The sequence below is a fragment of the Labrus bergylta genome, chromosome 7 (assembly GCF_963930695.1).
Source record: "Labrus bergylta chromosome 7, fLabBer1.1, whole genome shotgun sequence".
Taxonomy (NCBI): domain Eukaryota; kingdom Metazoa; phylum Chordata; class Actinopteri; order Labriformes; family Labridae; genus Labrus; species Labrus bergylta.
The window spans coordinates 17,885,466-17,900,745 of record NC_089201.1 but is presented as its reverse complement, the minus strand read 5'-3'; the positions used below and the strand labels follow the sequence as shown (position 1 = coordinate 17,900,745).

The 15,280-nt window shown below is 39.6% G+C and overlaps 1 protein-coding gene across 1 annotated transcript in view; it reads left to right on the top strand.

The window, feature by feature from the left end:
• Positions 1-14,597, top strand: part of si:dkey-106n21.1 (solute carrier family 23 member 1) — a 62,023-nt gene extending 47,426 nt beyond the window's left edge. The window contains exons 10-12 of the mRNA XM_065957053.1: positions 1,737-1,845; positions 11,492-11,587; positions 11,678-14,597. Of these exons, the coding sequence (XP_065813125.1) occupies positions 1,737-1,845; positions 11,492-11,587; positions 11,678-11,862 (390 nt within the window). The 3' untranslated portion in view covers positions 11,863-14,597. The remainder of the gene's footprint in view (positions 1-1,736; positions 1,846-11,491; positions 11,588-11,677) is intronic.
• Positions 14,598-15,280: the final 683 nt, after the last annotated feature.

Here is a 15,280-nt window from a genome sequence, read left to right as displayed (position 1 = left end):
CTCAACTTTGTAACAGGATGGGGACCTCACCATCGCAAACTCTCACTTCTGCAATGTCTGTACGCCTCACATCAATGAGGGTTAGGTTTAGCCAAAAGCAGAAGGCAACATCTGACAGTATCACAATATACTTGTGTAAGTCCATATTTGTATCATTTTTTAAATTGTATCGCAAGGTGTTACATCCCTGCTGTTAAAAATCAGGATCAGAATTTATAATGAAAAAAGTTACTTTTTATTCAGTGATATTACAGACGTTTTTGTTTTTTTTGTTCTTTTTTTAACTTACAGGTATTAATCCACTATTACTTACTGTCATTACTACTCTCTCAGGTCATACACATCTATTCATTTTATTTATGGTTGATTGGATAAGGACAGATACAGTATACATAGACAAACTTAAAACAGCAATCCAATGCAAATATCATAGTGTTTATAGAGGGTGCTAATTTTCAACACTTGTCCCTAAAGGGCTTTTGTGTAAATAAAAGATAAAAAAAAGTTAAAAAGGAGAAAGATAGAGTAGACTGGGTACAGTTAGATACACATTTAGATTTGATACAAACAACTAGAAATGAGTAGAAGTCTGTTGCTGAACTAACCAGGACTTAGTGGCTTTCATAAAAGTGGTGAAGTTCGCAGTAAGCTTCAAGTGATCAGGTAGTGAGTTCCAGGATTTTACTCCTTTCACAGAAAAATCTGTTTGAGCAAAGGATGCTCTGCACAATGAAACTTTACAGTTACCACTTGAAGCTGCAGCCCTGGATTCTGTATGTATTTTGCAGAAAGGCTGAGGAGCAAGTCCTTTTAAACAATTCTTTAACATGAAGGTTGAAGAATAGTTATTAGGATTGTCATGTGTGTCTACATTTTTTCCCTTGGCTTTTTAAGCTGTTGTGAAATGCTCAAGAGAATGTTTTGTTTTTTTATTCATAACAATTAGCATCTTGCAAATGAAACATTTCTTTAACCCCTCCCTCCCCAAAAGAAAAAAAGGGATAAAAGCAGATCGTATCCATCTGTTTCTTAAAGCAATGAACATAATTTAAAGCTTAATTTGGCCGTTGCAAATCTTTCTTCAACATGCATCCAAAATGGTCAGCTATCCAACACACAACGGGAAGTTGTTTTTCAGCTCTTCCATGAAAATGGTTTTCATTTCAGAACATACCAGTTTGTAATGTTGGTCAAGAAGTCTCTTTTGCCCGAGTGCAATAAAAACTTCAAATATCCCTGTCAGGTTGTTCTGATTTCACTCAACAGGGAGTCTGAGTGATTATTAGAAAATCTTCTCTTTGTACTATAGCTTTAAAAAAGAAACACTAAATCATAAGAATCCAGTGTTCTAAAACCCAGGCAGTGAATTTTCCCCGAAAAAGATTTGAGCAGCTGCAGCTCCCACAAGTCTTCAGTGCTTTTACTTTGTAGGAGCTACATTACAATTTGTCTGTGGAATAATTGCTTGCCATAATTCTCAAACATTTCTGACATTGTGTACAAAAACTGAAGCATTTGTTTTTTGATAATGTATCACTGGTTTTCTGTTCAACAGGATTTGAAAAAAATACATGATTAAAGCCACTGTGGAGAACTTTTGTTTTGTCGGTACCTCTTATCTCTGTGATGATCCTGTACTCCACATGTATGTGAAATTTTTGAAAAGAATAGAAATGAGATCTTTAAGTGGAGAAACACTTTGTAGTCTAAGACTCTCTTGTTTTCTCTCTCTGCAGTATGTGGACCTTAACTCATCCCGTAACCTCCTCATTCTGGGCTTCTCTACCTTCAGTGGTCTCGTTTTACCGTCCTGGTTTCACTCTAATCCTGGCATCATCGACACAGGTGATTTTCACACACTGAAACTCGTTTGAATACACACACAGTGACTGTATATCTGATCAAAGAATGGTTTTAATTCTTCTATCTATTTTTGACTTTGACTCTATTTTGACGCTCTATAAATAAAGTAGACTTGTCTGCAGCGGGACTTTAGAGACTGAAATCCAGTCAATCATCCACTAACTTTATCTGAATAGTTGATTTAAATCCTCCATCTATTTTAATGTAATCAAAACTGTGATGTGACTTGAAGTACAGAATCTTTTCTGCCGGATAATTTTTTTCTTACAGGTTATACAAAAGGTCAAGTATGCTAATATAGAAATTCAGTTTGGCTGAACTTAAAAGAGAACTTTGGAAGCTTCATACTTGAAGACATAACCGATTGGCCTGAAAAGTGTTGAATTCGCCACAGGCTGACCATCAGATCTTTTGGGTTTGAAGCAAAATTTAAATACTTCATATGTGATATTTCATCAGAACTTAAGTTGTTGGAAAAGAAGAAAAGATGTTCCACTTCCAGATAAGAAGTGGAAAAAGATAGCTGAGATCCTGCCAGCAGAAGCACCTAATGGGCCAAAGAGTTTCCAAATCCAATGGGCCCGTATTGGAAACATGAAGCAACATTTAGTCTTTAGCCTGGATTTGACAGAGAGAGCCTCATTAACTGTCTTAACCTCACCCTGACTTAGTTTGTATGTGTCTGTTTTTTGTTTTTTTTGCCCCTTACAACAGATGTCTGCCAGTGTGTATCTCAGTTTTTCAGTCAGGTCATATACTAAGGGTTCAGGTAGGTGTAAGAAGCTGTCCTACCTGTAGGGGGCAATAGTGGGGCTTTGGGTATAAGGCTCTGCACATTGATACATGCCTCTTTGCTGGATATCACTTTGGGTATTAGTCTGAGGGTGTGATATTTACTAAAGTTCATTAGTGTGAGGGTGTCAGTCCCTTAGTGAGTGTGACTGTAAGGGATTGTATTGATTACACATGACCTTGAGAAACTGTAGATGCAGCAATTGTGGTGTGCAGATTGTTGGGGGGAGGTAAAAGTGTGGGGGGCGGGGTAATTTTGTCCAGTTTTAGGAAAGGAATACAAACTCATTTTTGTCTGGATTTAAGATTCAATGTCATAGTTATCAGATTGTTTGGTCTATTAATGACTGAATAGTTTTAGAATTAGTTTAAAAAACAAACATTTGTGAACCTAATTTATAATCTGGCAGCTTTCTGGGAAATCAATGGTTGGCATGGGTCACAGAGGGCAAGATTCTCATACTTGGCTGCAGGGTTGAATCTTGGTTTAATCCGGGTTTAGCGGTAACACTGGGTTGCTTGTGTGTTCTGTATCAAATGGCAGTAGTTGTGTGAAAAAAGCCGGTGGATTAGCAACTGGTTGATCGGGTACGTAGAGGAAACTTGAAAAAAAAAACCTGTAAAGCTTAAACTATAAGACCTGCTTCCTGTAACTGCTGCAAATACTAAAATCAGTCATTCTTTATAATTTGTCAATATAGCCATTATTGTGAGGCTTTTTTATTTTGTGAACCTATACGTTTTTACTTTTATTTTATTATCAAGTTATGATTGTTTTTCATCTTAAATCACATTGAGATTACATTTTAAATAAAGAGTGCTTTACAAATACAACTAAATTGAAGAAATAAAGTGCACATTTGTAAAAAAAAAATATTTACAAATATCAGAATCAGAAATACTTTATCACTGGGGGGATCCAGAAGCTCTTGTAAAGAATTTAGGCATGTAGAAAACAGGACATAAACAGAAGTTAGAAAAATGTAGAATATGATAGTTTTATACACACTACAAATATACAAATTATGACTGTCAGCATTAACTAGTTAATCAAGAGTAATTAAGCTCTGAAATTAATGCATTTTTTTTTTAAATTATGATTAATCTCATGCTATTTTGTTCCTCCATACGGACCATGGATACGCCTCTGCAGCGTCTTCCTGTAGTCACAGTGATGGAAAAGAACGACACTGCTGCATCGTCATAACCTTTAATCTACCAGAAGGTCTTTATTTCAAAATAATGAATTGCAACAGCAATTAAAGTACTCTCCACTAAGGACAGCACAAGAATTCAAAATAAGAGCCTATTGAGGGGATTTTTATTTTTAAATACAAAAGAATGGAATTTAAAAAATGCTATTAAAATGTGATTAATCAGTTAATCTATTGAATTTTAGCTATTAATCACAATTTAAAAAATGCATTTTTTCACAGCTCTAATACAAATATTTAACACACTATATATAAAGAAATAGGAGTACATCTCTAATCTATATATAGTAGGTACCATTCTACATCCAGTATGCACAGCTAAGTTATTGAACCCTACAGACTCAAGAATTGCCACTGCCTGTTGTAATATGTCCAGAGTGTCATTTGGCATTGTCTTGCTGAAGTAAACAAGGCCTTCCTGAAAAATAAATGTTCTATTTGCCAGTATACTGTATGTTGCTCCTGACATGTATGTATGTAAAAGCATTAATAGTGCCCTCACAAATGTGCAAGTTACCCACGCTATGTGCCCTTATGCAGCCTCATGCTATCACAGATGCTGGCTTTAGAACTTAGCGCTGATAATTAGCTGGATGGTCCCTCACCTCTTTAGCCAAGAGAACGGATGGTCATTGATTGCCCAACATATAGTCCATTTTGAGTCAACAGACCTCAGAACAGTTTTCAACGGCATCTTAGTTTGAATTTTCCCTTGGGATCAACAAAGTATCTATCTATCTATTATAAATGTGTAATATCATTTTCCAAAAACAAAGACAGTTCTCTGTTTTGACATGTTGTCTTTGTGCTATTTTCAACAACATATTGGGTTTCAATATTTTATAAATCACTGCATTCTGTTTTTATAACATTTTTCAAATTGTCTTATCTTTTTAGGAAATGGGATATAAGGTTTTATAACAGCCAAAATCCTTACTTTAACCTAACATAAAGAACCTTGTCTAAAAACCTGAAATTCAAATTAAATAAGACCATTTGAAGCTCTTAAAAATACAAGTCTGATCAATCAGAGATCTTACAACCAGTCCAAGATAAATCATAGCCCCTCAGCTGATGATTTCCTGCTTTTGATGTGCTGCGGAGCGTGCACTCTGCCACCTTTTACGAAGCACCATCAAAAGAGCAATCCTCCAGATTAAACAGTTCTTCTCTACAGACATAAGACCTTGATCCCATGAGTCATGTGATGCGAGTGTCTCCCAGGAAAGTGCTAATCAAGTGCAACACTGGGCATGAGGGCTTGTCTGGTTCTCGCAGGTCTAGGCTGCTTACCTCCCAATCCTCTTGGCTAGCCCCTATGTCACTGGCTGTAATCTGCCCGGCTCAGATTAAGCACACTTGCCCCCCAGTTTTTCCCCCGGCCTCAACACTCTACTGATAGCGCAACACAAGAGGAGGCCTGTCAGCACAAAGTGTAAACAAACTGTTGCTCATCCAGACTTAGAGGTGCAGGCTGTTGGATTTAAAATCCAGTCGGCGGGTGCTTTGAACTTTTGACTCCTGGCTTACTGGGTAGGAAATGTGTAAGTGTGTGTGTGTGTTGGATCAGTTCTTTGAACAAGTCCCGTGTGTGTTCCGAGTCAAACTACGTCAGCGCTGTTTGCAATTCTTTATTCAATTCATTACAATTTCATTAGGAAATTTGTTGCCCGAGGGGCATAATGAAAGCCGGGGCATGCAGGCATCCACAGATTTGAATGGTGCTCTGTGTTCACCCATGTGCTGGGGCTAGCACATGCCACATGAAAGGCCAGATCTTGCCTAGGATATCAGAGAGTCATGGTGGTCAAGTGATCACACAAGCTGCCCGTCAGCCACCCAGCAACTTATGTCTAAACATCCTTCTGTCTGTCTGGCTCTTTGTGAACCTGTAGGCTTCACAGGACTGGCCAGAGACATTCTGCTGGCTTAATTCTCCACTCTAACAACTGCTGAACCCTGTCTGGCCTGTCATGTGGCATTTATGAGGAGCTCAATGCTAAGTTGTTTTTGTGTGGTCATTTAGCCTTTTATCTGACAGTTAAAGGCTCAAGAGAGACAAAAATGTGGGATGTAATATGTTCTTACCTACTTACTAAAATCATTATCGTAGATACAGTCCTGAAAATTTTTAGAAAATATCAGACAGTCTGCCCCTGAACTCTTCCTTCCTTCCTTGGTCCCACATGGCCATCAGAGTTAGAAGTTTTCTCCGTCGAAAAGGGGATGAGGGGTCTCGGGTCAGCTCAGCAGCCGAGACATAAGGCCTGCCTGTCGGAGGCAGTGAGGACGAGGAGCCCGGGCTGGCTCAAGCTGGGGCGGACTGGTAGTGTCCGTGCTCTCGCTGTTTGCCTATAGACACAGACGTAGAGTCTGTTTTCTGCCAGGAATTTCCAAGATAACAATTCCTTCTGGAAGAAATCTCTGAATCAGTTGAGGAAATGGCCGTATGTGTTGAAGTAAATATGTCTGTAACTGTTTTTATTACTATATTTTTACTGCTTTATTGTATTTTTTGGAGAAACTGTAACGATCAAATTTCCCTCTGGAATTCCTATTTCTGATTCTGATTCGGACCTTAGTGGGAGTGGCCTGCAGTGCTGTGCATTCTGAGATTTGGTGTCTTTCATCCACATGAGCCAAAAAGACACTTTCTGCCTTTTTCTCAGCCAAGAAGGCACCAACTTCAACATTTATTTCACATTTCTACTGGAGGTGGGCGATATGGGAAAAATATCATACCACGATTTTATCACAATTTTTTTTTATACTGATCTTTAGACCAATTTATATGTTACTGACCAGTTCAACCAAACTTATTTCCCTGTATAATGTTTTTAAATGCACAAAAACTGTGCTGACAAGTTTAATCTATTTGAAAAACATCTTTGTGGGAGGTCTGGAGGTCTCACCCAGAACATCCTTAGCAACAGAAATATCTTCGCCACTGTTATAGCAAGATGGCGGTGCGCACAGACGCGGCGGCCTGGAGCTCTCCGACAGCAAGCAACGATTTTATCAAAAATAGGACTTGTACCCGAACTGAACTTATCAGACACGGCTCAACTTATAATACTCCCGAAGGATTCGGCTCATTCCCTGCGGAGATAACACGCTCTGCCGAGTGCAGAGCTGGAACGAAGACCGGATGAGCAGAGAGGAAACACCGGAGGCGATGCGAGAGGAGGCAGGCGAGCCGGCATCCGGGCTAGGCTGAGAGCAGCTCCGTACAGAGCTGCACTACCGAGCATCTTTCTCGCTAACAGCCGCTCTCTCATCAACAAGGTCGACGAGATAAAATTACGGATTTTCAACCGCCGCTTGGACAGCTGTGCAATGATCATCACTGAGAGCTGGCTACATGAAAACATCCTGGACTCAGCACTGGAGCTAGCAGGCTACTCCATCTATCGGGCAGACCGCACATCGGACTCTGGTAAGGCAAGAGGGGGAGGCGTGTGCGTGTACATTAATAACAGCTAGTTTACCGACAGCACCATAACCCAGAGACACTGCTGCCCAGATGTGGAGGTTTTAATGCTCAGATGCAGACCTTTTCACCTGCCAAGAGAATTCACCGCAGTGTTCATTGCAGCAGTATATGTTCACCCCCGGGCTAACGCCAAACTAGCCATGAGCATACTGCATGACAACATAACCAGAAATCATAACCACTACCCAAAAGGCAAATTTATTGTGGCTAAGACTTCAATCACTCCAATCTTAAGTCTGTAATGCCAAGATTTCACAAGAATGTGGACATTAAAACAAGGAATAACAGGACACTTGACCAGATATTTACAAACATCCCTGGTGCATACAAGGCTCACCCATCCCCCCATCTTGGACAATCTGATCACCTATCCCTGTTCCTGACACCAGCCTACAAACCCCTCATCAGCAGATCAAAACCCAGTATAAAGACAGTGCAGGTCTGGAGTGAGGAGGCCTCTTCTGCACTCCAGGACTGTTTTGAGGACACCATGTGGGAGCTCTTTGAGGAACCAGACATCGAGCTCCACACCTCATCAGTCTTACATCAACTTCTGCATGGACAATGTGACCACGAAGAAGCAGGTCAAAGTATTCCCCAAACAAAAACCTTGGTTCAACAACAGCGTGCGAGTGCTGCTCAAAGCCAGGGATGCAGCATTCAGATCAAGGGACAGGGAAGCATACAGCAGAGCAAGAGCAGACTTAAACAGGGGCATAAAAACTGCTAAATTACAATACAAACAGCAGATTGAGGCCAACTTCGAAGACAACAACCCCCGCTCCATGTGGAAAGGCATCAGGAACATCACAGACTACAAACAAAGCCACCACACCCCCACCACCGACACCTCCCTCCCAGACCAGCTCAACTCATTCTTTGCTCGCTTTGAGAAAAACTCTAACAAAGGAACCCCCATCCCCTGCAGACTCATCAGGTGAAGAGGGCCCTCCTCAGCATAGACTGCAGCAGGGCCAGACGGGGTCCCTGGACGAGCGCTGAAGGCTTGTGCAGACCAGCTTGCTGCAGTCTTCACACCAATATTCAACAAGTCACTACAACAAGCCACAGTCCCCACCTGCCTGAAAACAGCAACGATCGTCCCAGTGCCCAAAACATCGGCAATCTCAAGCCTGAATGATTACCGGTTGCCCTGATCCCGGTAATCATGAAATGCATGGAGAGACTGGTACTGTCACACATCAAATCCTGCATTCCCGCTGGTTTTGATCAACACCAGTTCGCTTTCAAGTCCAACAGATCCACAGACGACGCCATCTCACTTGCACTGCACACTGCCCTCACCCACCTGGAACAGCCCAACACCTACGTCAGAATGTTGTTTGTTGACTTCAGCTCTGCATTCAACTCCATCCAGCCCAGCAAACTGGTCAGCAAACTGCAAACACTGCAGCTAGGAACCCCCCTCTGTCTGTGGATCCAGGACTTCCTAACCAACAGACCTTGCAGACGACACCACCATTGTAGGACTGATCTCCAACAACAACGAGGTGGCCTACAGAGAGGAGAGACAAACATTCTCTGGGTGGTGTAAAAACAACAACATGCACCTCAATACGAAGAAAACCAAGGCGATAATAATTGACTACAGAAAAAAACAAAAAACACCCCACAACAGTCTGCACATAAACCAGGAAGAGGTGGAACGTGTCTCCAGCTTTAAGTTCCTGGGAGTGCACATCTCAGAGGACCTGAGCTGGAGGACCTGAGCTGTCAACACAGCACACCTGATAAAGAAGGCACAGCAACGGCTCTTTTTCCTGAGGACCCTGAGGCGCAACAGACTCCCTCGTGATCTGCTGAGGAACTTTTACTGCTGCACAATAATAACTGTATATACTCTGTCACTGCACCATAACTTCACTTATTTGCACTATATCTCTATATTTATGTTAGTTTAATTAATCAGTCACTGTAAAATAATAATTGTATATATTCTTTCAGTCACCATAACTGTCTATTTATTTATTATTATTATTATCATTCATTCACTGAACAGCAATTGCTCTGGCCACTTCTTGCATATTTCTCTTTCATATCACCACAAATATATTTTTGTTGTTGTTTTTGTAAACGCTGCTGTTTAGGATTGCTGCTAACGAAGTTTCGTTGTGTCCTTGTATACAATGATAATAAAGATTCTATCTATCTATTTGATCAATATTTATAAACAATTTGAAGGTTTTCCTCACCACTTTGAAATTATGATTTAGTTATGTGTCCTCTTTATGTTCATCAGGAACATTTTCACGCAGTGATGCATTTATTTTAAAAACGTAGGTCTTCGAGTTCTTGTGTTTCTGTTCTATTTTAGCCCTGCAGAATTCCTACAGCTGTAGCTTCATACAGGCTCTGCAGCCTTTGTTGTTTTTTATGACATCATTTAGTTTTGTTTATATATAATCAAACATAATACAGAATGTGTTTATTCTATGACACATGATCAAAGTAAGTTTTACTGAAAGAAGAGTTTAATTCATAGAGGGGGCGGGACATTGTTGATTGACAGACAGTCACCATGGTTACTCACTCTCACCTGCCTGCTGCTTTGTAACGTTGTTTAGTGTAATCCCTACAAATTCGGTAATCACAAAAGGTGAGCTTCGGGTGGAGAGGCTTCATAGTTACTTTTAAAAACCGAGCAGAAAACACCGACAGCAACATTTTAAACACCGGTGTTATATCTCTCATCACTGACTGTCTGAGCTTCGCTCTGTCTGACTCTCTGCAGACTGTTAACGTCTCTCCGGCTCGTTAAACGGTTTCTTGTGTCGCTATCTGAGATGTAATCTTAACTGTGCAAACTATGCAGATAAGTTAACTGTTGCTCACGCCGTGTCGGTTTGAGAAAATATCATTTGCATATAACCGGGATGGAGTTGATTTTGCGGACTTTACTTTTAAGTTTCGTTTTCACCGCCGCGTAGCAAAAGAAGAGCGAGGGAGACACGTTTGTGTTGGAGCATAAACTGCAGCATGATAGAATAAACACATAAGCCCGGTTCTACGATCTCCCTGCTGTGGCAGATCGTCAGCACGTTAAAATCCTTCACGATCTAAGATCGTTATATCGCCCACCTTTAATTTCTACTACATATATGACCCAATGTCAATACAGATTCATGTTTCAATGAAGTATCCCTTTAAATATTCCTAAATTGCGTGGAAAAAATCAGCTTTTTGAGTATGAACATTCAGCTCATCCAAAACATTTCTGTAAAATGTCAGGAGTTTAGTACATGTGTGAAAACAGTATGAGTGAAATCTGTGGATAATCCAGAGTTAGTGGGTGATTAAAAATAGGATTTCTAATAATTGAATGGGTTAAATCAGAGGGGATAATAATTTCAAATTGTTGCTTAATGATTTCTTTTTATGTAAAGCATTTTATCCTACATTATTTTTGTATGAAAATACAAACAAAGTTTGACTGATTGATGTAAAGAGGAGTTTTGCTCACTGAAGTCATACATAAAGTTTGCACCTGTTTGTGGACAGATGGAGGAAAACCAATGAAAGTAAAAGGCTCAGAGGCTTCCACATACACAGATACAATATGAGCTGTCCAACCAAAGCTAGAAAGAAAGTATGACTTCCATCAAACAGTCGTAAGAGAGCAGGATTGGTTTTTATTCTGTCCCGCAGGGTTTACTGCCAGGCCCCTGGTGCTATTGGTTTTGCTTTGAGGAAGCTTTTCTTTCTGAGTTTTATTAGGCTAATTTTAACCCTAACATACTGGTCGTATTTGATGCTTCACAGTATGGTCTGTGTCAAAATTGACCTAGTTCAGAAATTCCCTCATAACAAGTGTCCCTACCAATTGTTCAATAACAGATCTATTCATAATGAATGAAAAGCCTACCTGGCATGAATACATGGATGATTAATCCTTGTTTATTGTTTCAGATAGCAGGGAGAGTATATTTTTTTTAGGTTTTCACCACTCATGTTTTTGAGAAAGACATCCGTTTCACATAACATGTCAGTTTGTTTAGTTTCCAAAGATTACATGATACATATACATTTTCTGAAACTGAAAATGGCAGGAAATTCTGGAATTACCATGTAACCAAGAAAAACCATTACCACCTTATGTCTCTGTCTGAAGGAATCAAAGAGCTGGACCAAGTCATTGTCGTGCTCTTCACCACACACATGTTCATTGGAGGATTCTTTGGGTTTATCTTGGACAACACCATTCCCGGTTTGTCAAAATATTCCCATTTAAAAATCAACAAAAACAACCAGACCATCACTATCAGCTGACTTTGTCTTTTTTCTTTCTTTCTTCAAGGCACTGAAAAAGAGCGAGGCATCAAGAGCTGGCAGGAGAAGGTGCAAGGGGGAAGCAAATCCATGTGTAATCTTTCTTGCTACGATATCCCTCTTTGCAGCGGTCTTTTGAAACGGTATCGATGTTTCCAGTACATGCCCTTCCTCCCTTCTTACATGTCAAACCAACAGGGGACATCTAAGTAATGAAAGACCAACCTACGGAGAAGCAGTGATGCCAGACAGTAGTGGTAGAGCACTGATAAACAACAGTAAAAAGAGGAGAATGCATCAAAAATTGGCTTTAATTCTCACTTGAACATTGTACAAAGGTTGTGGATTTACTTGTCACTTATATTATATATTAAACTAAACCTAAACCCTAAATCCTACAAATCTTCAAAAGGAAATTACTGGTAAATGTTTGCATTTTCTGTATTGTTTACAGTCAGGGTGAACTGTGGAAGGATCATTACCGGTTGAGATCCCTGCACCCGAGGCCGCGTGGCCCCTCGGTACTGGCAGCGGATCGTCACTCCACTCTCCCTTTTGCTGCATAGTTGACTCAGTGTAGTTTTAAAACTGATAATAAGACTGGAATGCACATGCAGAAATTAGGGTGATGATAAAAGACCAGCTGGCTCTCTTAACCATGAGTAACACAGTAATCTGAGGGGTTAAAGAATTGAATCAGCCACAGTAAATGAGGCTCTAATAAAAAGTATTAAATAAACATAATATATTCCTAAGCACTAAGAAAGCAATATTTTGTCAAATAAAATACACACTACCACATCATTTTGTGGTTAATAAAAAAGTTCATAGGAACTGCCTGGACAAGCTAAACACAACAAGAAACAATCAGATCTGATCAACAATTTGCAAACACACTTGAGGCCTGAAATACACTGTACAATTGTAAAACTATTGTGATGGAATGAGAATCCCAATTATGAGCCTTATCCTGCTTTTGATCATATTCAGGATATGGTGTTTATATGCACACAAAGAAACTTGGTTATTTATATCCCTGTATACATGATCAATACTTGTATCCCAGTTTCTGATTACTGCATCTTATTTGTGCAGAGGCCTGTGATGTTTATTTTTTACAAAACAAACCGTGGCAATTTAGAAATCTGACAAATTTGAGACCACTGTGGCTCATTGTGGGCTTAAATGCCAATATGGCGTTGTAGATATAACGTATCCACCTGATTTCCAGCTACGGGAGGAGAGAGCGACAGAAAATTAAACATGTCCTCACCTCTGACTGGTGTCAACCTGTCACTGCCACCGCTTAGGACAAGGGAGCAATGGGTGATGGTATGCAGTCGTGATTGGTACGTGTTGGGAAACCGGCATCCTGTAGCCTGTTCACCGCAGACATAAATGCCGTCATGTCCATGCTCTTTCCCATCTAAACTTCCAATGATATTTACATTTTTTATTTGCTAAGGACAAAACTTGGTTTCTTTGTCACTACAGAATGAGACGATCTTGTGGCGCCACTGTTTGTTTTGCTGGTATGTCACTTGGCAGGTAGTCAGCAGATATCACAAACTGGGGTAAGGTGTTTACATGCCACAGTATCACATTTTCTTTGGTAGATCTGCATGTTGCAAAATTGTGTTTCTCAAAGTCGAGCTAAGGGCTTATCCCGGTGTATGAAAATAGGACATATTTACATGCTGAACAGAAAAAATGGGATACTTAAAAAAACCTGATTAAAACCTAAATACTCAAGACCATGTACTCAGGGTCTTCTCAAACTGTACAATTGAATACTTTATTCCGCACAACCAAATCTTATGAATTACGTGTTTACACTGTTAAATCATGACAGAGCATTGACAATTGTCATCAAAGTTTCCTTCCCACAAACGGAAGTTTAAGTCAACACTAGGTATTTCAGATGTCTCATATGTACGGCTCAAATATAAAATCTGTCAAAAACCTCTTGCTCACTCGCTCTCTCTCACTCTCTCTCTCTCAAACACTTAGCCTCACCAACAAACACAAGCTTACTAAAAGTAGCTTACTAGCATGCTAAATCATAACAAATATCTTCTGGCAGCTGGTATTCTGCAGCTATTTCCTTAAAGTTAATATCTTTTGTGATAAGAGGGGGAAAACTGGTCGAACAGTTATGCCTGCTTTTGTCATAATGTTTTCAAATGCTGACTGACATTTTACGCAGGTACAGTCAACAAAAAAAGCTGTGAAGTTGTGAATTGTGCTCGATTATGTTCATGTTGTCATACGACCAAAAATATCAAACATGCCAGAAAATCATCTTAGCAGTCGGTTCACCTGTACCACACTGCACGCCAAAACAACAACAAACAAACTTCAAAATCAGTCGTGCGACTAAAAAAAGGCGTCAGAATTGGACTGAACTCGTACAGTGTATGCCCGACCTAAGACACTTCTATAAGTGTGAGGCAGATTCCTTTTTTAAATTGTGCACCAAATGTTGGCATTACCGATGCTCAAAGTGCCTCTCCTACATTTTGGACACCTGACATGCTTGCAGAATTAAATAGATGACCTCTTTATAAACTGATGCACTTTTCCACAACTGTGTCATGAAGCTGCCCTGAAGCCCCGGTTCAGGTGGTATGAATGTGTCGTAACCCATGCGTTTTCAGTAGGATCATTGCTACTACACCATTAAGAGTACCTCACAGAAACAGATCATTAATGGAAAGCTTTTTATTTTATGTTATGATTAACTTTATCTGATGTTAAGGTCCTTCTTTATACATTTCACGTTGTTTTGTCACTGTATAGAAGTCAAATTTGGGTACAAACATGATGCTTTTATTACATGTAATATAACTAATTTTTGTAACATAATTTGTAATCGTTTCTAAACTGTGACTATAAAGGGTTGTTTTTAAAGACACTTTGGAGTTAATAAAGACTTGTAATTTCCAACATTCATTTTGAACTGAAAAATGTAGCCTGCGTCTATATTTCAGGAGGATTACTTTATGGCCATCTCGAAAGCCAACACAAATTTGTTGCTGTCAAACTAAAGTCTTGGATGAGCAATAATAGATTATTGTTTGCATAAAATGACACTTTAAAAGCTTTGAGAGTAAGCCAAAATAATAAAGTTTCCAGCCTGATGGCTAACGCTTCCTTTACTTTCACGAGCACTCCTTTCACATTGACATTGTCAATTTAGTTGCCATTCCTTTTACGATATACTGACTTTTTTTTCACATTTTTATTTGTTGATTTACTCTTAAAGTTACTAACTCATTGTTAATATGGATATCAGATTGGTGGAAGGAGTACTTTGTAGCCTGCGGTAGCTGTGTGGAAAATTGGGAAGGTTGGTTTTCTTTCAACAACTCTCATGTTGTTCCTTGTGTACCTGAACTCAATTTCTCCTTTATAGTCGTGCACACTTGCTGCATTTACACACCTCTGTGGGCTAGACAGACAAATTGTAAATATATTAACATCATTTTAAGACCATGATTACACTTTGTTAAATCTAATGACAGATATAACGTCAAACCATCCTGAAAGTAGGTGTTCTGGGATAAATGTGAATGGAGGGCATAAGGAAACAGAATGAAATGAGCAGACTTTGTCTGTTTGACATTATGTG